Source organism: Mercenaria mercenaria, chromosome 1 (genome assembly GCF_021730395.1).
Source record: "Mercenaria mercenaria strain notata chromosome 1, MADL_Memer_1, whole genome shotgun sequence".
Classification (NCBI taxonomy): Eukaryota; Metazoa; Mollusca; class Bivalvia; order Venerida; family Veneridae; genus Mercenaria; species Mercenaria mercenaria.
Window position 1 is genome coordinate 5,185,240 of NC_069361.1, and position 27,272 is coordinate 5,212,511.

A 27,272-nucleotide genomic window follows, 5' to 3' on the forward strand; every position below is an offset into this window, starting at 1 on the left:
CTTGATAGAGTTGCCTCCTCCTTTTTACAGACTGGGGTCATGATGGTAAACAAGTATGCAAAATATGAAAGCAATATCTCAATGGACTTTGAAAATATTTAGGGTGGTACGCAAACTTTAACATTTATTCCAAGTCGAAAAGGGGCCATAGTTCAGTCAAAATGCTTGAAAGAGTTGCCTCCTCCTTTTTACAGACTGGGGTCATAATGGTAAACAAGTATGCAAAATATGAAAGCAATATCTCAATGGACTTTGAAAATATTTGGGGTGGTACGCAAACTTTAACATTTGTGTGATGCTCACGCTAACACTAACGCTCACGTCGACACCGAGGCAAGTAGGATAGCTCTCCTATTCTTTGAATAGTCAAGCTAATTAACAAATTCTGACTCTTTCAGGGGTCAATCAGGGACCGTAACTCCGGATCTATGATTGGATCTGACGGATTCACCATTTAATCCAAGATCTAATGTTGTTTAAGACATTTTGCACGTTTCAAATCAAATCCTAAATGTGAATTGTGTGCAAGTCTGATTTAAATCCATTGCAAAATGTGGTCTCTATCATGTTCTCAAGCCAAAATAGCAAATTCTGGCCCATTAAGGAACCCATGATCGGATCTGGTCAGTTTTCGAAAGGAACCAAGATATCAAGCCAGTACAAGTTGTGTGCAAGTTTGATTAAAATTGATTGCAAAATGTGGTCTCTATCATGTTCACAAGAAATTTTGGATGGACAGATGACAGACAGACAACCACAAAAGCTCACCTTGTCACTATGTGACAGGTGAGCTAATAAACAAGAAGCGGATGTGAAATGGTCAAGACATTTTGACTTCTATCAAATTTTTATTTTCCTTTCCCTAGGATCCAACTGTCACCTTTATTCATAATCTTGTGCTCTAGCTACTGTACAACTGGACCTGCACTCCATAGTCTAAAACAGTTGTCAGTTCACAGACAAAAATTACAAATATATTGATTTGCTGACTTAAAATTTCCTTTAACACATGTACATCTGCAGTAAGTCTAATTTGTATTAATTAGTGCAAAGAGAAAATTTTGACTTGGCTTTATCAGTACATAGGCAAAACTGAATTCTGAGAGATAAAATTTGGTTTTGACTGTACATCAGGTGTACTTTTAACTAATCATCTTCTAAAACATCCTGGTCTTCAACATTTAACTGCGACATGCTTGGTTTTGAAATCATATCTATTAACATGTGCTTGGGAACCTCTGATCCCCTTACTCTCAATGTGTAACAAGCAGTCTCTACTTTACGCAGACTCTGACGAAGCGTATATAATTTCCTGTTAACTTCTCTATTTGCATTTCCCAGGGATGCATAAGCTGCTTCAATGTCCTGAAGAAAGCTACAGATATCAAAAGGTCGTTCCAGATCACCAGATCCAACAGAATTAATGGCTCGACGCATCATCTCTCCAGTGAGATCTGCCACTCCGAGAATATATTCGCTTGGTGGTACAAGAACCACCAAATTATCCACTGAACTCTCATTTTCTATAGAACTATTGTCTGTTTCTGACTGTTCCATTGGGTCCTGTTTGTTTTCACTGAGATCTGTATCTGCTTGGTCAATATTTGTTGCTTCCATTTGTTTAAATGTAAGTCTAGCTTGTACATCACTGAGGGGCAGCAGTTTATTATCCTTCAAAAACGTGTAGAATGTCACAGCCTCAATGTATTCCTGTAACCCTGAAAATTATCAAAAAACAACAACATTTAATCTCATAAATGTCATTATGGATTATGGCCATTAGTCAACATTTTTATACAGAATTATAAAATATCATCAGTTTTTCACCTTGCATACAGTACTGGTTAATCTTACAGGTCTTTCCTAAAATCTTGAAAACTATAAGTGCGATTCAAATCTCCGATTCCTAAAAGCTTACTGCAGTCTTGTCAATATTTAACCCATATAACATCTATCGAATTCTACACAATTGAAGTAAATGTAACATAAACATTGCTGAAATCTAAATCACTTCCTGAAATATGTATTTGCAATTACAGCATCCAGAGTAAGATGCAGAAATTCTGTTTTTAAATGACCTGTATATTCTCCATATTGCCCTTTTTTATATATTGCAAAAATATAAATAGACCTAAAATTTCTCCAAATTGCCCATGTTCTATAGTTTCATGAATAAATCTTATGTACTCTTTAATCTATAGCTGGCTCAATCTTTTATGACTGAAAGACAGATGGGCAAACAAAACTAGAGTTGTCACAATATGGCCTTGTCACAGAACTAAGCCAAAGTTAAAGCTGAACTTGTTTGACCTTTGACCTACAGACCTCAAAATCAATACAGGTCATCTGTGGGTCATGATCAACCTCCCTATGAAGTTTCATGATCTTCGGCCCAAGCGTTCTCAAGTTTATGTCCAGAAAATGTTTAAATGTTCCAGGTCACTCTGACTTTGTAACTCAAAGTTAATAGGGATCATTGGCTGTTCATGACCAACCTCACTATGAAGTTTCATGATCCTAGTCTGAAGTGTTCTGAAGTTATTGTCCGAAAACAGTTTTATATGTTCCAGGTCACTGTGACCTTGACCTGTGACCTACTGACCTCAAAATCATAAGGGATCATCTTTTGGTCATAACCAAACTCCCTATCAATTTTCATGATCCTAGGCCCAAGCGTTCTCAAGTTATCATCTGGAAACCTTTTAACTGTTTTGTGTCAGTGTGACCTTGACCTTTGACCTACTTACTTTAAAGTCAAAGTTGACCTGTATTTTATCATGTAACACCTGTATACAAAAAATTATGACCCTAGACCCAAGCGCTCTCAAGTTATCAACCAGAAACAGTATAACTGTTCCGAGTCACTGTGACCTTGACCTAGTGACCACAAAGTCAAACTTGACCTGTATTCATGATGTTACACCTGTGTACAAACATTTATGATCCTAGGCCCAAGCGTTCTCAAGTTATCATCCGGAAACCGTTTTAGTGTTCAGGGTCACTGTGACCTTGACTTTTGACCTACTGACCCCAAAGTCGAACTTGACCTGTATTTTATCATGTAACACCTATGTACAATTATTATGATCCTAGACCCAAGCGTTCTCAAGTTATCACCCGGAAACCGTTTAACTGTTCAGGGTCACTGTGACCTTGACCTTTGACCTACTGACCCCAAAGTTGAACTTGACCTGGATTTTCTGATGTTACACCTTTGTACCAAAAATTATTTAAATCGGTCTAGCCTTTCATGAGTTATCGTCCGGAAACCATGAAAACCAACGAACTGACTGACAAGCTCACTCCTATATACCCCCCCCCCCCACTCCCACCCAAACTTCGTTTTATGGGGGTATAATAACATTCATAATTTGAGCCACACCATGAGAAAACCAACATAGTGCATTTGCGACCAGCATGGATCCAGACCTGCCTGCGCAGTCTGGTCAGGATCCATGCTGTGCTTTCAAAGCCTATTGCAATTAGAGAAACTGTTAGCGAACAGCATGGATTCTGACCAGACTGCGCAGATGCACACCAGCCTGCACATCCACGCAGTCTGGTCAGGATCCAAGCTGGTCGCAAATGCACTATGTTGGTTATCTCATGGCATGGCTCATTTAATGCCTCCTATATACTTAGTGTTAAAACTGAAACTGCACTCTGTGTAAAGTGAGACAAAATGTCACAGACTGCTGCTGATGCATACCAATATCCATAAGTGACAATACATAATACTATATTTTGTTTCAAATTATTTGTTTTGTTTTTTTCTTTAATTTCATTATATTTACTTCTTTCATGAAGTTACTGAAAAGAAGGAATGCTTTTTCAATTATTATTTTCAATAAGATTTTGGTAAAATTTAAGCAGTTTCTTCAAAATTCAACCACTTTTTAAGTTTTTTTTGTTTTTTATTTTAGTCATTTTCAAGAACTAGCCTCAAACCAATGAAAAAAATCTTTTGTTCTTTGAAATATGGAAAATGTGTGAAAAGATCAATGGAAGCATATAATGCAACCTAGCAATATAACAGCAAACACAGTTTTACCGAGTCTGTTCATGAGAGGTTACAATAATGAAATGTGCCACCCCTAACACCCCCTAGTACTGCCTTAAGCAGAATTCATTGTAAATGTTCTCCATGATCCCAAAGGACAAACAATTTTTTTAGTAACGCTGTGTTCATGTAGGGAAATAATTTTACAGCTGCCAAATAGCACATAAAGACTACTGTTGTGACAGTTAATAAAATCTGTGAAAGTTACCTCAAGATCCATCTTTTATGACTGAATGACAGATGGATGAATAAAAGACCAACAAAAAGTTAAACATATGGACAAAATGAAACTAAGATCATATTCCCCATATTTATCTACACAGTTTCATAAGTAAATGTAAATTTAAAGTTATTTCAGAATCTGCCTTTTGAGACTGACTGACAAATGGACAAACAAGCAAAAGAATGGCAAAAGAATGAGAAAAAAATACAAGAGATCACAGAGTGATCTTGGCATCCACCATTGAGCCATTTTTGAATGTTCCAAATTTCATGACTATCTCAAGGTCAAAGTTCATTTTGGTACACAAAACTATACATGTGGTCAAACTTGAAGGCTGTAGCATGAGAAATGTGAAAGTAGGCCACTAGGTCGAAATCAAGGTCAAATTTCATTTTGGAACATAAAACTATGCATGTGGACTGAATTTGAAGCCTGTACCTTCAAAAATGTGAAAGTAGGTCACCATGCAAATGTGAAGGTCACAGTTTATTTCAGTAAACAAATCTATGCAAGTGGTTCAAATTTAAAGGCTGTAGCTTGAGAAATTTGAAAGTAGGTCACTAGGTCAACCTCAAGGTCAAAGTTTATTTCGGTACACAAAACTATGCATGTGGTCCAGACTTGAAGGCTGTAGCTTAAGAAATGTGAAAGTAGGCCACTAGGTCAAAATCAAGGTCAAATTTCATTTCTGAACACAAAACTATGCATATGGTCCAAATTTGAAGCCTGTATCTTCAAAAATGTGAAAGTAGGTCACTAGGTCAATGTCAAGGTCAAAGTTTATTTCGGTACACAAAACTATGCAAGTGGTCCAAATCTGAAGACTGTAGCTACAGAAATGTGAGAGTAGGTCACTAGGTCAAGATCAAGGTACGAGTTGACAAGGTTCATCTTGCCACTCAAAACTATACATGTGGTCCAAAGTTGAATGTTGTAGGTTAAAGACAAAAAGATTTTTAAAGTTTTTCCCTATATAAGTCTATACAAACCATGTGATCCCGGGGGTGGGGCCATATTTGATCCTAGGGGGATAATTTGAACAAAATTGGTTGATAACCACTAGATGATGCTACATTACAAATATCAAAGCCCTAGGCTTTGTGGTCTGGACAAGAAGACTTCCAGTTTTTCCCTATATAAGCCTATATAAACCATGTGACCCACTGGCGGGGTCATACTTGACCCTAGGGAAATAATTTGAAAGATGTTGGTAGAGGGTCACTAGATGATGCTACATAGCAAATATAAAAGCCCTAGACCTTGTAGTTTTGGGAAAGAAGATTATCAAATTTTTTCCCTATATAAATCTATGTAAATTATAAAAATAAACAAAGGGCCATAACTTACTCAAAAATTGTTGAACCAGTCTGATTTTCAGGGGGACACAACTAGAGTACCAATACATCATTCTGACAAAGTTTGGTCAAAATTCCCCCAGTAGTTTCTAAGGAGATGCAATAACAAGAAATTGTTAACGGACGAACGGACTGACAGACCACGGGTGCAGAGTGATTTGAATAGACCACCATCTGATGATGATGGGCTAAAAATAATGTGCATATTGACATACTCTATTCTTCTCATTAATCATGTATCATGAAAACACATCTTGTACATTTTCAAGCATCCATTGTTCTGATATTTTTCAAGCAAGAAATAATCCTCTCTTTCTGGTCCTCTATCCTCTTACCAAGTTGCATAAAAGTACCTTTCAAGTTCTCCTCACAGTATCATGATTTTACAAGATGAGCATTATTTTGGCATAATCTATTCAGTGAAATGTAGTCATGCTTCAGACAATATAAGTGTGAAGGACAGAATGATTTTATGTACAGACAATGTGACAGCTAGATGGTCATCTTTCTGTCAGCATACAAATGTTCCAGAAAATAATATATAATCTTAGCATACTTACTGTCCCAGTGTGGTACACGCATTTGATCTATGTATGTTTAATACTGGTCTTTTAAACACAATACAGGTAAATTTCATCTAAATCTTCATAATCTTAAGAGAAATAATAATGGGTCAATGTGATTATACAGCAGAAAATAAATATTAAACCAAATAAACATAGGCAACTGCAAGTGAACAATCTACCTGGTGAATAAGCCCTCAGGAACTGGAAAGGGTCAGTGTTGACCAACTCTTTAGCCACCTCCCTGAACTTTGTATTCTCCAATGTAGATAGTTTCTCTTCTGTCTGCTGTAACATATCAGCATTTTCAGTAGGACTGGAAAAACACAAAGAAACATTTTAATTATATTTAATGATTGTATGAAAACGTTATCATCTTCTAAAATTCATAGATTGTATATTGTATACTGTATGAAGAAGTAACAAAAGAAGTGAGCAACTGGAGATTGCTTTTGGTACATCTGACATGCTTCATCTAGGGTGAATGGATATGCAATACTAGACCACAGTACAAAAATATGTTTTTCTTCTTTTTTTTGTTTGAAATATGAGTGTCTGTCTTTAATTGTATGAATAAGATATGAATAAGTCATCATTTGAGTATATAATGTATTCTAATATGATCAGGCAATGCTTAAATCATCACAATGATACTAGTACCGGTATTATGTTGATTCATGTTGACATGATATTTAGCGCCATGTACACATTGACAAATAGCGCTTTCAAATTTGATCAAATATTTTACTTAAAACATGTTTAAAACAAAAATGTTGCATAGAACAACTGTCATGATTGATTTACATGCACACTGAGTTGGTAATTCGCAGTGCAAAATAATTCGCCATCACTTGCGTTTTAATTGAACTATTCTGCAAGACGCATTACCATTTCTGGTCCAGGCGTGCATAAACAAGGAGCGTGACAAGCTACAATTATCTGGCACCATACATATTAGAATAGCAAAGCCATGTTTTAACATTATTTACACACTCAAGCGGTTAAAAGTCGTACGAAATAATTCACTCGGGCGCCCTCATAAAAATTATTACGCTCGATGTATAACCGCTGATCGTGTATATACAGTGTTAAAACACTGTTTGCTATAAATTGTTTCTTAAGTAAATGGTAATGGTATGTTAGTTCTGCTGTCTACTTCAGTGAGTATAGACATTTCTTTTTTGATGGTACATCATACATGTAGGCTGTTGTTGCTTACTTATTATTTCAGGCCACATTTGAAATAAGATGTATATAATCGTTTATATTACCTTCTTTAAATAAAGATAATAATATTATCATTATTATTATTACAGATGATAAGAAAAACTAGACTGGACTTTAGACAAATTATTGTTGAAAACAAATTTGCAGTTTCAACAAAGTTCAGAAAAGATAAAAGATTTTGTGACAGACAGGCAGACAACCTGAAGTTGCTGAAAATATGCAAAAAGAAGGCTTGATACTGAATCAGTTTACCAAGTTCAGTTGAAATGTTCCATACTTTCAGAGAAGACATCATTAGTTTTACTTAAACATGTTAAATGATATTTCAAGGGCTGATACTATAACAGAAAACTATTTAACCATTAGTATCCCAAAGAATAAATAAAGGGTTTGTGCAGCTGCTAAGCCTGGTACTGACCATTCCTAATAGTTTCTTTCAAATCCCAAGAGTAGCATAGATAGAGCAGTCTGTACAATTTTTATCAAAAACTAGAGATCTATGCTTTTGAGAAAAGCGCATGTCTCCCACAACTGCCCCTATGAAAAATGTCTAGTTTCTCTAGATGCTTTAGACAAGTGGATCCAATTAGATGGTCTGGATGAGTGGATCCAATCAGTAATTCAAGGGCCATAAATCGAAAGTGCCTGGGCGGATTTGGCTAGTTATTGAACTTGGCTAAGGTCTTATGGCCAAACACATTTTGTTAAAGTTTGGTGAAGATCGGATGAGAAATGTTCAACTTAGAGAGCGGACAAGAGTAAAAAGGCGGATTTTTCGGTAATTCAAGGGCCATAACTCCAAAATGCCTGGACCAATTTGGCTAGTTATCGAACTTGGACGAGGTCTCATGGTCAAACACATCTTGTTCAAGTTTGGTGAAGATTGGATGAGAAATGTTCGACTTAGAGTGCGGACAAGAGTAAAAAGGCTGATTTTTCGATAACTCAAGGGACGTACCTCCAAAATGCCTGGACAGATTTGGCTAGTTATCGAACTTGGCTGAGGTCTCATGGTCAAACATATTCTGTTCAAGTCTGGTGAAGAGTGGATGAGAAATGTTCGAATTAGAGTGCGGACAAGAGTAAAAAGACCTATTATTTGGTACTTCAAGGGCCATAACTCCAAGACGCCTGGACCGATTTGGCTAGTTATCGAACTTGACTGAGGTCTTATGGTCAAATAAATTTTGTTTAAGTTTGGTGAAAATCGGATGAGAAATGTTCGACTTAGAGTGCGGACAAGCTTTGTGACAGACAGACAGACAGACAGACACACACACACACACACACACACAGACTGGAGTAAATCAATATGTCTCCCACACCACTGTGTGGTGGGAGACATAATAACTTGTAAATTTAAGGTAGTTGATCTCATTTGAGCAACATTTCTGCACAATTGTTGTTTTTATACATTCTATTAGAGATACATTTACAAATGTGGTCTGTTATACACAGACAAATACAAATCAAAATGTAACTTCTTAAATCATGTAAATACTGTTATAATCTCCTTTTAGGATGATATCTGGAAATAAATGAACATTTTCTTTGATATCAATAAAATTTTACATTTTACAGTTCCAACTGACAGTGATTAGGCTATTGAATAAAGTTTGACTTGCAAACACATTTTGTAATTGTTTCTGATTCTAGAACTAGTTTCATTAAATCTAACTTGGCTTCACCAAGACTGACCAAAGAGAGGTAATAAAGCAGATAAAACTGTCATATATTTCTATACTATCGCAAACAATCTTTTCTTTCTTCCAGCCTGTGTAAGTCTTTATGCAGTCTTTCAATATGGCTAAAATACTTTTTTTACATTCAAATTAAAAAAATTCTAACTTGGATGGGCAACCAGGTTAACAAGAGCCATGTTAGACATGGCTAATCCCCCCGCCAGGCATATTATAATTGAAGGCTAAAGTTCCTGGCAAGTTAGTGTCTGGAAGTATTAATTTTGGGGATAGCTTTGAAGAACCATTTAGTTGTGGTCCGCATCAGGGGTTTTAAAGATGTGGAAGAAAGAATAAGTCAGTGGTGAGGTGGTTTACTGTTAAATTTTATTAATTTTCATGAACAGTATAGCTATGATGTTTTTCTATATGGCTACTGTAAAAAGAAGGAATGGAAAGCTAACAGGGAACAAGAGTGTCAGAATGTCACAATATACGCCCATCACAGCAAATTTCTTTACTCTAGCAGCTGTATTTGCAAATGGAATTTTAATTTTGTGGTTGTTTAGTAATAATTGTAAGTCTTTTGTTTTTTCTAAGTCCACAAAAAAAAACTCCTTACCAGGTAGAGATACCTTAAAATACACCTAAAATTGGAAAGTAACATCTATGTTGTACCACAGAAAAGCGATCTTGTTTTTTCCCTACGGTCAATTATAAAAATGTTACAATATAAGTTATTTATCATGTTTATAGTAACAACTAAGGGAAGTTAATAAAAAAATAAATAAAAAAAAAAAAATTGTAAGTCCACACAAAAATCTTTACCAGGTAGAGATTGGTCAAAATACACCTCAGAATTGGATGTAGCATGCATGTTGTACTACAGAGAAGTGGTCTCGATTTTTCCCTACGACTAGTAATGAAAAAGTTACAATAAAAGCTATTTAAAGTAACAACAAAGGGAAGTAATTCTAAAGAAGGGAACTGCGCATGACACTTCGTCTCATGATGGTGTATAATTGTGGCAAGTTACACCAAAATACATGCATGGAGAAGAAATGCTTCGGACAGTCATTCTTGTATCTGACCTTTGCCCTCTAAGTGTGACCTTGACCTTAGACCTAGGGACCTGGATCTTGCACCTGACACTCCGTCTTGTGGTGGTGAAAATTTGTGCCAAGTTATATCAAAATCCCTCTACACATGAAGAAAAAATGCTCCGGACAAGGTTTTCATTCTTGTATCCTTTGACCTCTAAATGTGACCTTTACCTTAGACCTAGGGACCTGGTTCTTGCGCATGACACTCCGCCTCGTGGTGGTGAACATTTGTGCCAATTTTTTTAAAGAAAATATGATAAAGGGGAATAACTAAAAAAATAGGCAAGGTAGAGTTATTGTTATTGCACATTGCACTTCCTCCTAATGTGTTCTATCAGTGTATGAAGTTTGAAGAAAATCCCTCCAGTACTTTTGGAGTTATGCTCCGGACAAAGATCGTTGCGGACGGACGGACGCACGCACACACGGACGGAGAGCATTTCTAATATCCTCTTCGCCTTTGGCGGGGGGGATAAAAAAAATAATTCATCTATGGTACTACAATGTCAACGGAAATGCATTAGCTGGTTCGCAAAGAGAGGTTTTAGTTCTAAAGTTAAATAAAATATCTCTCACTTGTTAACTCTGTGCAACAAAAATATAGCTCTCTTGCTTTCAATTGTTATGTCTCTACTCAGTTTCACAATTCTCTCATATTTATCATGACGTTGGTCAAGCTCGTGTTGAAAGCCTCTGAACATCTGGATTACTGGAGAGCTTTCATCTATGTCTTGCATCTCTTCATCTCCATGCTCTGACTTCTCTCCCCTTGCTAAAATGACAAAAAAATCATAAATGGATAAGCAAACTCTGTCGTAGTTGAAATATGTTCAATGTAACTAAGTATTACATTTGTATTGGTAAAGTAATAGTCTGGAAAAGAGATTTCCCAAAAAACACACAAGGACTACAGTCCAACATAGAAAGCGACACCCTAAGATAGCAGTTGCTTATACAACTCTCTTCACAGAGATAGGGGTACATGTATATATATATATACAAGTTCAATTTGTAAGGAATAAACAGCAGCAGACTTCTGTGTTTTACAATTATTTTAATTCTTCACTGCAAGCGCTTTCAATACATATATCTTCAGGCAGTTTACATTTTGAAATAATGTACAATGACGTCACGTCATAACAAAAATTACGGGAAACGTCCTAAACAGACGTTGCGGCAAACTTCAAGAAAAATATATTATACACTCAAGAATACCCTGTGTATGTATGCACACAAAACTTGAAACAGATATATTATACCATTTAAAAGGGAGTTAATAACTGTGCTTAAAACATATTTATGCTCGATATATCAGTTTAACAAATAATATCAAGATGATTAATTAAAAAGCAATAATAGCTTAAAAATCAATTATGGATACAGTAAAGAGAAAGAATTGCTCAAATTACCCTCACGTTCTTTCTTTCCTGAAATACAGTTTTAGCTTAAAATTTTATTACCTCTCTTTAATTTTTGATGCTATATCTATCATTGGTTATATACCACTTTTGTCATAAAGAACGTGAGGGTAATTTGAGCAATTCTTTCTCTTTACTGTATCCATAATTGATTTTTAAGCTATTATTACTTTTTAATTAATCATCTTGATATTATTTGTTAAACTGATATATCGAGCATAAATATGTTTTAAGCACAGTTATTAACTCCCTTTTAAATGGTATAATATATCTGTTTCAAGTTTTGTGTGCATACATACACAGGGTATTCTTGAGTGTATATTTTTCTTGAAGTTTGCCGCAACGTCTGTTTAGGACGTTTCCCGTAATTTTTGTTATGACGTGACGTCATTGTACATTATTTCAAAATGTAAACTGCCTGAAGATATATATATTGAAAGCGCTTGCAGTGAAGAGTTAAAATAATTGTAAAACACAGAAGTATGCTGCTGTTTATTCCTTACAAATTGAACTTTTATATATTTTATACCTGCACAAAGATTTTACTGACTTTTTTAATATATATATATATATATGTCAAAATAATTGCAGTAATTGCGTATACGCCTATCATGTGTACCAACAGGAAACTGTATGATCATATGTTACTTGTTGACAACTAAAAACAAAGTAAACTTCCATACTGTTAAACTACCTTATGATGGTGTTAGTGTCAGAGTGGGGTGTGGATACAAGAAACGCAAAAGAATCTGAAAGAGTAAATCTATTTTTTAGCTGGAGGAAGGTATTCCAGATGTGCATAACATCACATGCTGAACAAGATTCCTATAATATTTAAATTTTCATGTTTCTTAATCCTAGGTCATTAACTGTTTCAGATACATGCAATACAAACTTTTAAGCCCTATAAATAGATTTTTTATTCAAAATAGGGCCACAACCCTGGTTGTGCAGACTGAAATCTCAAACAAGAACCCAACATGAACAACTTCACAAACTGAATAATGCTCCTGTATGCTTCACTCTTTCAGTAGGTTAAAAGAGGAAGTGATTTAATAATTTCAAGACTAAATATGATAGGAAGTGTCCAGCCATCCGGTAACCAGACGCTTAGCATGCATTTTAGCCATCCAGTAATCAAGATGCCTAGCCTATCCGTTAGGATTTTTCTAGCCTCCAGCAATCAATTTATTTCTGAATCATGTAATTTTCTGTTGCCCTAAACATGATCATAAGAATGTGTTTTGTAAAGTCCCCAATGGAAACATTATTATTTGCAGCGAACACTTATTGTGATCATGCCATGAATATCAGGCGAACATGCCGCAAATATTTTGATAAAATAGATATAATGATCGCAGGATGTTTGTTTGGTGTTCATTTCTCACATGCAAATTTATTTGTTTTTGCACTTTTTCTGTACAAGATATTTTGTGGGCAATTGGCTAGGTTTTGCTTGGTAGTCATGGTGCTCAGCTAGACGCAGCATGCTTGCAGCAAATAGTTCACAGGATGATCACAGCAACTTGTCTGTGGGAAGCTCACAGCTTCCAACTAATTTGACACGATCCTAGGAAATACTGAGTTATTTTTCTTATGGGCAACATCTCCACGCATGTCAAACACTCAAAACCCCAGGGCATTTTCCTTTGATAATTGTTTCTCTTATCATTTATTTCCTACAATAAAATTGTGTCCACAATTTTAAAACTTGCGTATTCTAAATTTTCATCGCTGCAGATTTAGGTTTAAATGCCGATGTTGTTGTGAATATTATTAATTTTTTTACCACATTTATATAGCACTCTTTTCACACAAAATATGTGCATTCAAAAGTGCTTTAAAAAGACATTAAAGAACACATACATACATATATACACATGTAAATACATTGGTAAAAGATTAAAAGGAATAGTAATTGAAACAAGATCATCCTTAATCCCTTTCTCAACACAAAACAAACCTGTCATGATTTTGTTATTTTTGTTTGTTTGTTTTAGGTTCAATGCCATTTTTCAACAGTATTTCAGATTTTGTTATTTTATATAACATGTGTGAAAGAGATGTGTTTTAAAAGACTTTTTAAATGCGGACAGAGAGCTTGAATCTCTGATGCTTGCTGGGAGGGCATTCCAAAGCTTCTGGAGCTGAGGGCATTTTCCTTTAATAATTGTTTCTCTTATAATTTATTTCCTACAATAAAACTGTGTCCACAATTAACTTGTGTATTCTAAATGAACACCCAATACACTAAATTATATAATGATATGTGTGACTTAAGCAGTAAGGTATGGAAGGTGGAGTTACACCCCCATTGACAGGCGATCACAAGGCGGAACTTAATGTGTAATGACAGCAATAATGTTTCAAGCTTACGCTAGGTGTTATAAACACAAGCTAGTTTTGGGCTGTATACAGATGTCCATGATTCACACGTGTTTGGCGACAGATTAAAGGTGCCGCTGGTCATTCATTTTAATTGAATAGGGATAACAAAGAAGTTTATTATGGGTTACATCAGGTGTGAAGTCCTTTTGTCTTTATGATGCACTGTTGTAGGGAAGGTCATTCTAAATTTGTATTTCTAAGTGTAAACAAGGTTGATAGTTTAATGTCATTTACGTGCATTCGTAATATGTGCCAGTGTTTCAGATTAACTTTTGAACTTGGTAGTAAGCTGGGCTCCTACACTGAAAATTTTGGTTGCCCAGCTTAAAACACGGTAGCCCAGCTATATGAATGGTATAATTGGGAGAATAAATACTGAATTTATTACAATAATGACATATATAAGCCAGACAAACCACCATTGCATAGTTTCTGAAGGGTCTTTGAAGACAAGGAATTTTATTATGCTACCTAAAATCTTATTTTGAAGTTATATAAAAAGTAAAGAATCTGAAAATGAATTTTATTTTTTCAAGAACATACAGTAGATCTAGTAAAATTAGTGATAGTCTCTCCTAAGTTAACTTCATGAACACAACAATGTAACTATTAAGCTCTAGTGAAAGAGCTGTTTATGAATACATCATATTACCTGGTAATAACCTGTGCAAAAAACGTCCTACAGCCACGGCTTTGATGGAGGTTTGGAAACACTTTCAATAAAATGCTACATCTTCATGATCTTAACATAAAAAACAAGAGCTGTCTGATGACAGCACGCTCGACTATTCGAAGAATTGATTGAAGAATGGGGTCAAAATATTTCCACAGATATTCAGACAAAAGAAATAAATAGATTAGACAAACAACGTTCCTGTATTTCTTTGATTTCGATAAGTCTTGCACTAAATGACAATGTATGAACCAATTTCAAAGTCCAAAAAGAGCCATAATTCAGTCAAAATAGTTATGTACCCTTGCCTACAGATGGAAATCATAATGATAAACAAGTGTTCGAAGTTTAAAAGCAAAATGTCAAATAGTTTTGACAAAACGTGGACTTGTATGATAACAGAACCAATTTCGAAGTCCAGTAAGGGCCATAATTCAGCCAAAATAGATGACAGAGTTATGTATTCTTTCCTACAGATAGAGACTATTATACTAAACAAGTAATAAAAGTTTCAAAGCCATATGTCAAACACTTTACAAAAAATATGAACTGGTACGGAAAACTTAACCAAGATTTCTAAGTCAAAAGGGGCCATAATTCAGCCAAAATCCTTGATGGAGTTATGTACTCTTGCCTATAACTGGATATGGTGATGGTAAACAGGTGCTGAAAGTTTCAAAGCTTTATCTCAAAAGACTTTGTCAAAATATGAACTGGTACGAAATATTAACCCAGATTTCTAAGTCAAAAAGGGCCATAATTCAGCCAAAATCCTTGATGGAGTTATGTGCTCTTGCCTATAACTGGACATGGTGATGGTAAACAAGTGTTGAAAGTTTCAAAGCTTTATCTCAAAAGACTTTGTCAAAATATGAACTGGTACGAAAAACTTAACCATGATTTCTAAGTCAAAAGGGGCCATAATTCAGTCAAAATCCTTGATGGAGTTATGTACTCTTGCCTATAACTGGCCATGGTGATAGTAAGGAAGTGTTGAAAGTTTCAAAGCTTTATCTTAAAAGACTTTGTCAAAATATGAACTGGTACGAAAAACTTAACCATGATTTCTAAGTCAAAAGGGGCCATAATTCAGCCAAAATCCTTGATGGAGTTAAGTGCTCTTGCCTATAACTGGCCATGGTGATGGTAAACAAGTGTTGAAAGTTTCAAAGCTTTATCTCAAAAGACTTTGTCAAAATGTGGACTGGTACGAAAAACTTAACCTAGGTGTGACGCCGACGCCGACGCCGTGGTGAGTAGGATAGCTCTACTTATTCTTCGAATAGTCGAGCTAAAAACAAGTGAAAACTGCATGTTTTACGTTGTAAAACTCGTTACATGGTTGCAGCCATGACATCGATAGGGGTGTCACTATTTAGGCCATTTTTGACTATTGCAATACTGTTGGTATTGCGGAAAGTACCATTGCGATACTATTGCTATTGCAGGTCATTATTGCGATACTACTGCGATAGTTATTGACAATCAAGTCTGTCCTGCTTTCCTTAATAACAAAGTGGAAAGCAGCTTACTTCTACAAGTTGACATTGATGCACAGGGTAAGCAGGGATTTTATATATTTATAAAACAGCTCCTGGTGTAAGACAAAACAATATCATAACTGATGTTTATAAATACCCTTATAAAAATTTGTATTTGGTAGACCTACTGAAATGCAAAACAATATAAACAAGAGCTGTCAGAGGACAGCAACGCTCGACTATTCAACAGCCTTGTCGATTGAATGAATACGAAAGTCGAAAAAGGGACATAATTTAGTAAAACAGCAACATAGGGTTATGGAACCTGCATAGTGCTTATCAGCTCATGACAGTGGACAAGTGTGTGAAGTTTCAATCCATTCCCATTAGTGGGTACTAAGATACCAGCTTACATAACAGGAATTCAACCAAAAACTCCTAAGTCGTAAAAGGGGCATAATTTTGTAAAATGCAAAGTTGAGTTATTGACCCTTTGCATTGCATGTCATATCATGACAGTGAACAAGTGTGTGCAATTTCAATCCTTTCCTATTAGTGGATACTGAGATACCAACTTACATACAAAAACTTAATCAAAAATTTCTATGTTGAAAAAGGGGCATAATTTTGAAAAAAAGCAAAATAAAGTTATGGGACCTGCTTTGTGCATGTCAGATCATGATAGTGAACAAGTGTGTGGAGTTTCAATCCATTCCAATTAGTGAGTACTGAGATACCAGCTTACATACAAAACCTTAACCAAAACATTCTAAGTCGAAAAAGGGGCATAATTTTGTAAAAAAGCAAAACAGAGTTATGGAACCTGTGCAATGTAAGTCAGTTTATCACAGTGAATAAGTGTGTGAAGTTTCAATCCATTCCCACAAGTGGTTACTGAGATACCAGCTTACATACAAAAACTTAACCAAATCAGGACACGGACGCAGACGCTGACGCATGGGTGAGTCCAATTATAGCTCTACTATTCTATGAATAGTCAAGCTAAGAATTTATAAATTTCAGGATTAAGAGCTATAGGCCTATCTCTACCAGTCCTAACATTTTCATTCTGCCACTTATACATCAGAACATTTTAAGCTGATTTTTCCATATGAATTTTCAGTCAATTTTAATATTTATATAGTTCTGTTCTCTGACCATGACGAAAAATTCTCTCTACGACCGGAAGCCAAAGTGAATATGTTTAATTATTAATAAATATTAAAATAAACGACCCAATAAAAGGCCACTATCATAAACAGTAATTAATAATCTAGATATGTTTTGCAAAGACTTAGATTACATCAACCAAATTGTTTGTTGAATAATGTTGACAGCTGGGGTGATAATAACTGCACAAAAAATCTCTTGTTAATTATATGATAGTGTGTCATTAGTGCTGTGCAAACAATTATTTCTCTAATTTACTGTAAATTCTTGTCTAAATGTCGTTCCATTGTGATGTGGGATAAGTCTAAAATATTTTCAAACAAACTGTAACTTCGCATGTCTTGGCTGTGTACCACGTTGAAAAATCCTCGTATCGAATTACAGTTATAAACCTCCCACGCAGTGATCCCCCTGTACATAGCGAATGATTAACAAGGGAAGTAAACGCGCCATGAGTTCGTACCAGTACCGCATTATCGGGTTTTAGTACCAGTCCATTACATCATACGTCAAACTGAAAGTAAACAGTCGTACTCGCACTGAAAATAAATACACCGCAACATGGTTTTATCTCTTGCATAGACATTTTTTTTAAACATTGAAACTATCGATAGTTGAATGAACTATCGGCAATTGTTATTGGATCGTAGCTTTCACTATCGATGCCTACTCTCGGGACTACGGCAATCACAATGCATCGATAGTTCGATGTATCGTTACACCACTATAGACATCGATGAATCATTGGTTCTCGGAAATGCTTAATTATGCGTACTTTTTGAAAAAGGACGCCAAACTATTCCAACCGCGATTCCCCGGGACATGTATAAAATTTGTCGAATGCATACCACACAGATTACAAAAAAGAACTAGCCTGTCAGACGCTATTTCCTCTGTCAATCAAAGGCAGAGTTTGCAGCGGCTGCTTTGCGCTCTCAACCAATCAGAAATCATTGTTTTCCAATAATCGCATGGTCGGTTTACGTAATAGATTTAATCAACATACGAAAAACATGCCTTTGATTTAGGGCATATGTGGTCCATTTGTACGTATGTTGACCAATTTAATTTCATAACACGCGGCTCACTTATGCTTTCTGAATTTGCCGCAACTTAGATAATTGGATTATGTTTGCAAGACAGTAACTGGACTTAAGTGTGATGTTATTCACAGCTGTTCCCGAATTAATATTTTAATATGACAATAATTGACTCACTTTGTTTCTACAATGGATGCAATACAAAATATATATCAAACACCAACATTTACCGTTAGGTCATTGAAAGTATAAAAACTTATTCAAGTCGAAATTTGGACATTCTAATGTGATTATGTCACAGTTATAATATACCATGCATTGTAAAAACCTCACGTTGGAACATCTTGAAATAAAAGAAGCGGAATGGTCTGAAACGGATTTCCGGATACCTGGAACGGATATGGTGGCATTTAAATGCAGTCAGGTGCGCGTCCTCATGCATTATTTCCGGGTTAACAAAACATGACAGCTCAGAAAATCGCTCGCAAGCAGGGCTCCCAGCTTATGATTTTTACTCGCACAGTCCGATTTTTGGTCACACTGGGCGACCGCTAATCTGAAACACCAGGGCACTAGACAACTTTTGGGGACAGGTACCCATACCCTCAGGAAGGGGAATTTTTCGACAGTTTAAGACAAAAAGGGGAAGTTTAAGTCATGTATATGTAACTACTTTTCACACTTATTAATACTGTTTTCAATCATTCCTAACTGATGTGACTACATGTATATTGCAACAGTGATCTTCCTTAGAGGCACTATATAATATTAAAAGAAAGAATCATATCTATTTGTGTCAAACAACCTATCATCAGGGGATTTTTCTTCTCAGAAAGGGGAAAAAATCATATTATTTTAGGAGGGGAATGGTACCCATATTCGGCCCCAAAAATGGCCAAACGAGTGCCCTGAACACTATGCGCAATGTTTCAAACAAACTTACTAACATTCTTAAAGGATGGTCAAAAACGCCCCTGTGATAGTGATAACAATCAAGTTAAATGTGTAAATTTGCCACAGACTCCAATTAACAGGACAAACTTGATTGATGTTATGGACAGGACGTCCTGTGTTTTAGAAAAGGACCCTTCAAAATTTGGACACAAGGACCCTGGGACATTTGGATTTTCAGGTCTAGTGGGAGCACTGATTATATATGTGCTGCAATTTGTATATTATGTATATTTCTGAATTCTGATATTAATGTGATTTCCCGATTGTCACTGACAATCGAAAAATCATCGTTAATTTTTCCAGGCTGGCGACAATCGATTGTGTGTGAGGCAATCGATTGTCGGATAATAATAACTGTATTCTTTCCATGTATTAATTTACTTAACCTACTAGATAGGGCACGTTTTCAGGACCCGATTCTGACAACGGGAGTTGTTCCGCCATTTTACCAAAATTTTTGGTCAAGGAAGAACACTCATTTGCATTAAAATACTGGAAACTTGGATAATTTTCTGTTCCTGTAAGTTCGAACAGTATGTGAAGCAACTGTCTACCAACAAAAAGTGAGAAAAATCAAGGGGAAATGTAATCATTTCTTGTTTAAACGGATTTGTCAAACATCGCAGTTCTAGATAATTAGAATCAACGACTTGACTGATTGTAAGATGATGTCATTCTGTCAACTGCGTATATTAACAATCGTGAATTTATTACAATCATAATTTCTCAAACAATTGTACAAACAAATATTAATTTCAGCTTCAATCTTTTTTCACTGCATAATCTTTTTAATCTGCCCCGAGGATAAAACTACACTGATACTTCACAAGTCAAATGAATGTGTCAAAATATTACACCAACAAAATTTTCTTATCCTAAAAATTTATGGAAATTAAAACATAATGTTAATCCAATGACCCTAACTGGCGAAAGAAATTCATAAGACTCTTAACATACACAGTGTCACATCACACCCAGATGTAACCACTTCTACCTGTCAATCAAAATTCTTAAAACTTCAAACAGTGTACCGCTTTGATCTCTCACATGAATGGGCTGCTGATGTGATGCACTTTTCTTTTGATATATCTCTGCAGGTCACTCGTGGTGTGATTAAAATAAATTAGTTGACTCGGTAGCTTTTACAAGCAGAAATAAATTATAACTAGAAAATGCTTTTGTAAAAAAGCGCATGTCTCCCCCAATGCAAAGTCCTATAGGCAAGAAGTCAATAGGGGTCAGGAGCGGAAGTCAAAGAGACACTGATGGTTGGCTGCAATAGGGCTCATCTACTTGGCATGTCCAGTCATCCCGCTAAATTTCAACACTCTTGGCCTAGTGGTTCTCAAGTCACTGTTCAGGCTCCTGTGACCTTGACCTTTGATCAAGTGACCTCAAAATAAATAGGGGTCATCTACTCTGCATGTCCAATCATCCTATTAAGTTTCAACATTGTAGGTCAAGTGGTTCTCAAGTTATTTCCAAAAAATGATTTAACATGAACAGGCCACTGTGACCTTGACCTTTAATAGAATGACCCCAAAATCAATAGGGGTCATCTACTCTGCATGTTCAACCATCCTATGAAGTTTCAACATTCTGGGTCAAGTGGTTCTCAAGTTATTGATCGGAACTGGTTATCAATGTTCAGGCCTCTGTGACCTTGACCTTTAACGGAGTGACCCCAAAAACAATAGGGGTCATTTACTCTGCATGAACAATCATCCTATGAAGTTTCAACATTCTAGGTCGAGAGGTTCTCAAGTTATTACTTAGAAATGGTTTTCCATGTTCAGGCCCCTGTGGCATTGACCTTTAACCGAGTGACCCTAAAATCGTTAAGGGTCATCTACTCTGCATGACCAATCATCCAATGAAGTTTCATCATTCTGGGTCAAGTGGTTCTAAAGTTACTGACCGGAAATGGTTTTCAATGTTCAGGCCCCTGTGTCCTTGACCTTTCACAGAGTGACCCCAAAATCGTTAGGGGTCATCTACTCTGCATGACCAATCATCCTATGAAGTTTCAACATTCTGGGTCAAGTGGTTCTCTAGTTATTGATCGGAAATGGTTTTCAATGTTCAGGCCCCTGTGACCTTGACCTTTGACGGAGTGACCCCAAAATCAATAGAGGTCATCTACTCTTCATGACCAATCATCCTATGAAGTTTCAACATTCTGGGTCAAGTGGTTCTCTAGTTATTGATCGGAAATGGTTTTCAATGTTCAGGCCCCTGTGACCTTGACCTTTGACGGAGTGACCCCAAAAACAATAGGGGTCGTCTACTCCAGCAGCCCTACAACCCTATGAAGTTTGAAGGTTCTAGGTCAAATGGTTCTCCAGTTATTGCTCGGAAATGAAGTGTGACGTATGGACGGACAGGGCAAAAACAATATGTCTCCTGGGGGAGACATAATTCCTGGGGATATATGTGCCTACAGCTTGTGTGTGTGTATGTTTTATTTTTGGTTTTTGTTAATTTTACTGTAAATATTTTTTTTTTGTACAAACACTTGTGGGGGGTGGGGGGGGGATAGAAAATAGAAGTATGAAATAAAATTCACAAATCACTGTTCTTGTCTCCTAAGATGTTTTTTGTTGGTTTGTTTTTTTTTAGATATTTTGCTGATTTGGGCTATTCTTAAGTGGAAAAGGCTCTAAAACAATTTTTTAACAAGAATGGTGACCAATGTATTTTATTTCATATTTCCAGTACTGGTACTGGTGATAAACTCGAACAGATGATAAAGTCAACCACCAATCTGACTAAAGTACTTGATCTTCTAAACGAAGATCTGAGAACGACCCATTCACATTCGTCTTCTGTATATTTTGGATTTCCAGTATTGCTATTTTTATTTTATCCAATCAGACGACATGTTCGAATGTCAAAGAGTAAGAAAAATGTGCAGTTATTCCAGGGCTCGAACCCAGGACCCCTCGCTTACAAAGCAAGTTGCCTACCGACTGAGCTAACCGGCTATCTGATACATTATGACATAAGAATTGTAAATATCTAAAGTCAAGGCTACAGGTAGATTTGCAAGATGTTGTAAGTTAGGCTCTGATTGGCTAGCGAAAGGGTCGTCAGAACGAGGCAATGAATAGGTCGTTCTCAGATCCTATGCGTAGCGTAATAGGATATGTACTTTAGTCAGATTGGTCAACCACCTTCAAATTATTTAATTGCAATTGTTTTTTTTATATAATTGAACATGCCATCTAATAGCAATCACTTACAGCACCAACTGGTGTAAACAAAAACAAAATTGGTAAATATTCTGTATAAATAAATGACTACATTTATCTGTGTAAAAAATATTTACCCAAAAATACTGGGGAAGAGGATGTTTTTTTTGCGCATGCTCACTGTCAAAACATAAAGGCCTGACATTGGGTGACTTTTCATTACTTGATCGGGAATGACTGTTGCAGCATTTTTGGGAAAGTCTCAATATAATACTATGGAGAATTTTTTTAAATGACAAAGTGGTCGAATTTATCATCAGTCAACGTTCGTACAGCCCCCATTTTACATACCCCTTTCAGGGCCTCACTTCTTGTGAGTTTGCTTGCTAAATATAAATTTAAATTATATAAATTATTCAGTAATTATTTTGATACCAACCATTGATAACAATTTGCAGAAATAAAAAAGTTACAGGTAAAAAACCTCATTTTCTGTCCGAGTTTATCATCAGTACCAGTACCAGTACAGTTTGGTCGCCAGTAGCGGATCTTCCCCAATAGCGGATCACTTTTGATAATTGTTTCTGTATTTTTTAAAAAAATTTATCAAAGGTAATGACACTTTGTGGTCATGAATATTAATGTTTTACAATTATGAATACAAAATGTCTGTTTACTTTTGTTGCGTCATTACAATCAAGGTCAATGAACCACTTGACCAAGCATTTGCTCAGCACAGAAATCAACCCTCACTTTGAAAGTGAAATTTTGCAGACGACTCTCCCATTTCTTTTCAATGAACTAAGGTGACCTGAAACCTACAGCAACTAAGAGGTAAACCATTCTAGGCCAGTATTACCAAGAAATGACTTATAATTTGCTCTTACAAAGATGTTGTAGCTATCAAAGCAAATTTTTGTGAAGTTGCCATTAGCGGTTAACTGGTTCACAAGACTCACAGGATCCTGGTAAGAAAGGTGAGGTGTTGTGTTGCCATGTGACTATATTTTCCAAAAAGTCGAAATATTGCTCTTTAATTTGCCAAACTCAGTCAGTTGCTTAAAATTATCAAAGCAGGTGGTGTAATGGAACTAGAAGAAATGGAATAGATTACAGTATTAATTGGTTAGAGTCTTTTAGACTAAAAATGGTTTCTCAAAGGTTATTTCCATTGTCTTGTTATTAAAACTAGGGCGAAACATGAACATTTTTAAGTATGATTCTGCAAATGTCTAGATTGTTTATTAAAGAATAAATGACAGCTGATTTCTGTTATTTTTTATGGTTTTAAGATGATCTCCACTCTACACTGGCACGTGATCCGGTATTGGTGAATATGATTCGCTACTGGAGAAAACACTGATGACTTACAAATCAACACTTCTACACTGTATTGAAATATTTTAAAATCTTTTTTATTTTGTATTATTAAGGGGATAATAATGCATATTCGAAGGCCAGCTGATAAACAGTTTTTGTGAGATGAAATGAATTATCGTTAAAAAACTCGTAAGTGATCCGTTATTGGCGACCAAACTGTATAATTATTATCCTGAGTTAAAATATCAATATACCCAGTTTGAAGAAAATTGTTAGTTCCAAACGCGTGACGATACAATTTTACAGATAAATGTTGATTCTTGTTGTTTTGAATGTTATTCATGTCATTACATGTATACATTTCAATTGAAATAAATTAAAGAAATACAATATATTGTCATTATTGTTCTTGAGTGTAGACGGTGCACGGTGAAACAAATTTAATATGACAATGAATAATATATATGAGTGTTTCGATTAATAATCAATCAATTGTATCCTTCCGAATCAATCTGATAATTGATAGCAGTTTGGGTCCGATTATGAAACAGTTGACTTTAAGTAGTTACATATATTTCGGTCCGCGGTTACGAAACATTACATGCACGAATGTTTTCTTCTCAGAATTCATGAACTGATTTGTTTACGTACAAGAGTAACACTAACAGGATGTAAAAGATATTTTTATGCTAATATGTGTATGCTCTATCCTTTCACTTAGTGTAATCAAAGCTAAATTTGCAGAAAATTACCGTTTCGGTGCCTTTTTCTTCTATCAGACATTTCAGCACAATCTATTCGAAGTAAGTACAATCTGCTTAATTAAAGTGAGAAAAGTGCTATTTTCCGCGAAAGGTTTTGTTATGAAAGCGCTTTTCGCAGAAATATAAGTTCATGTCGCAATTAAAATACATCGGGTAGCAGGGTACACTTAGATTCGAAAATTTTGCGCACGGACAGTCTTTCAAGTCGCGAGTCGCAGTAGTGTACTTCCCTTATGGTCACAATAGCCTAAATAGTTTTCCTACAGTATATATTCTATATAAAACTTACCTTTTTCAAAAAGCTACCAAACATAGCTAGACCCATTTCAGAAAACAAATCCTTACCTCATTTTAAAGAGTTATGATAAAACTGATATAAAATGAAGAGAAAAGTAGGGGTCATGTATCTTCTAAGAGAGATTTCTCTGGTCACATTTGCTTACTGTAAACTGACATCAAAATCACACTGCTGTGACCTGGAAGTACTACTCATACTAAAATTGAGCTTAACTTCACCAAATACAACCTGCTCTCCCATTTTTCTTATCAAAATGTCAAAAATACATCCACAAAGAAATTTAAAAGAAACTAGCCTCAATTTAGACCTCTGTTGCCATGCCAAGTGAAAAATAGTGTTCAAATACCTGGCAGCCATTACGCGACTAGACCAGATGGCTCCCACGCTGGTTCCTTTAGTATAGTTAGGCCTATTAGAAAAACTGTTTTTCTGTAATAGTCTCAATTTCTTTTGTATAGTACCAGTAACACATCTGCATGAAAAATACCAAGTTTCAGCTTGATTAAATCAGTTTTCCAGGTTTTATGGCATTTTCAGTAATGCGGGTCCCTGCACCAACTTTCCTTCAAAATTGATGTCGCGACATAATTTTTAACCAGTTCTTCTAGCCAGAGCTGGTTTTTGCCCTATTTCATACTTTTTTTACCATAATTTGCAAGCAAATTACACACTTTCACTTTGGAATATACCAAATGTCCCTCTGAAAGGTATAGATGGGCAAAATTTAGAGTGTAAATGTGCATTTATTTTTTAAAAAAATACACCTAACACAGTGAAAATGTGATTTTTTGGGTTTTTATCAATTTTTGCAGCAAAATTTCAATGAAATGCTCATTTTTTACCAAAATCTGACCAAACTAGTTCATTTAAGTCAATATCTGGACAAATCTCAATTTTTGCCCACATTTTCTTATAGGTCACAATAGCCTAAATAGTTTTCCCTGTATATTCTATATAAAACTGACCTTTTTCAAAGAGCTACCAAACACAGCTAGACCCATTTCAGAGAACAAATCCTTATCCCATTTTAAAGAGTTATGATAAAACTGATATAAAATGAAGAGAAAAGTAGGGGTCATATCTTCTAAGAGAGATTTCTCTGGTCACATTTGCTTACTGTAAACTGACATCAAAATCACACTGCTGTGACCTGGAAGTACTATTCATACTAAAATTGAGCTTAACTTCACCAAATACAACCTGCTCTCCCATTTTTCCTACCAAAATATCAAAAATACATCCACAATGAAATTTAAACAGAAACTAGCCTCAATTTAGACCTCTGTTGCCATGTCAAGTGAAAAATTAGTGTTCAAATACCTGGCAGCCATTACGCGACTAGACCAGATGGCTCCCACGCTGGTTCCTTTAGTATAGTTAGGCAAAGAGCTATAAATATAAATAGATCGGCAACTTGAAAGGCATATAGAGCAAATCTCGCCAACATCGCGTGACAACTGAATGAGATCTCGTTGTAAGCGTCTGTTGTCACGATGGATCAAGTTGGCAAACGCTTTTAAATTACCGTAGGTTACTTTCGGATCGATTGTTTATAATGATAATGGTGCTTTTTTAATGTAACTTATTAGTATTTTCTACACGGGGAACGAATGAATTTATGATTGGAAGTCTAATAAATCAACAGTTTTCGTTTGAAAAAAAGGACTCGATTTGGTTTATTACGCACCGGGCATACTGCCAGTTTTATACTTCAGTAAGCGCCTGTTGGTTTGATCATGATTGATCAGGTCGGCAAACGCTTTGAAATAGGATAACGCTCTAACACGAGATGACACGGGATTATCCCCAGTTGCCATTCTGTGTATTTTTAGTTCTTTGAGTTAGGCCTTATGAGCAGAATAAGGGTGGCCATTATATAAATTGCGTGCATGTTTTGTGCTTTTAATTAATGGCAAGATCAGGATTCTCATACAAGAATAAAGAAAGTTATCAAAACGAAAGTGTTACACCATCCATGAAAAATAGCATGCCAAAATCATCAGTTTTGCACTGTTTGAACAGCCTGCAATGATCCCGCTGCAAGAACAATGCCCAATTTATTACATTTCTCAATTCAATAGTCCTTACTGAACTTCGGGATATAAACGGAATGGGGGCCCATCCAGCTCGTTTTTTCACAAAATAGCGAAAAATGTTCCTGAGTATCAATCAACAAGCACAGAACCCTTCCGTGATTTGAATTTTCCGCGAAAAGGTGCCTCATTGATTCATACAAAGCTACCGGCAGTTAGTTTTACAACTGACATCAGAATTTTACATGTGTGGGCTGTATACATTTTCTAAAGAATTAACAATAATTATCTCTCACCTTAATTTACAGACATCCCAAATCACGAAGTTCTAA

The 27,272-nt window shown here is 35.7% G+C and overlaps 1 protein-coding gene across 3 annotated transcripts; it reads right to left on the reverse strand.

Moving 5' to 3' along the window:
- Positions 1 to 828: 828 nt before the first annotated feature.
- On the reverse strand, positions 829 to 27,070 carry LOC123545128 (translin-associated protein X-like). Of its 3 annotated transcripts, none has more exons than XM_045331433.2 (4): positions 26,996 to 27,070; positions 10,787 to 10,982; positions 6,384 to 6,517; positions 829 to 1,718 (listed from the first exon to the last, which is right to left on the reverse strand). In XM_045331433.2, exons 1-4 carry the CDS (start codon positions 27,027 to 27,029, stop codon positions 1,147 to 1,149), a joined length of 936 nt encoding a protein of 311 aa, XP_045187368.2. In that variant the 5' UTR covers positions 27,030 to 27,070; the 3' UTR covers positions 829 to 1,146. The 3 variants fall into 3 exon arrangements, with proteins under 3 accessions (XP_045187368.2, XP_045187369.2, XP_045187367.2); XM_045331434.2 differs by lacking the exon at positions 26,996 to 27,070 and adding an exon at positions 24,598 to 24,741; XM_045331432.2 differs by lacking the exon at positions 26,996 to 27,070 and adding an exon at positions 17,666 to 17,774.
- Between the last annotated feature and the right edge of the window lie 202 nt (positions 27,071 to 27,272).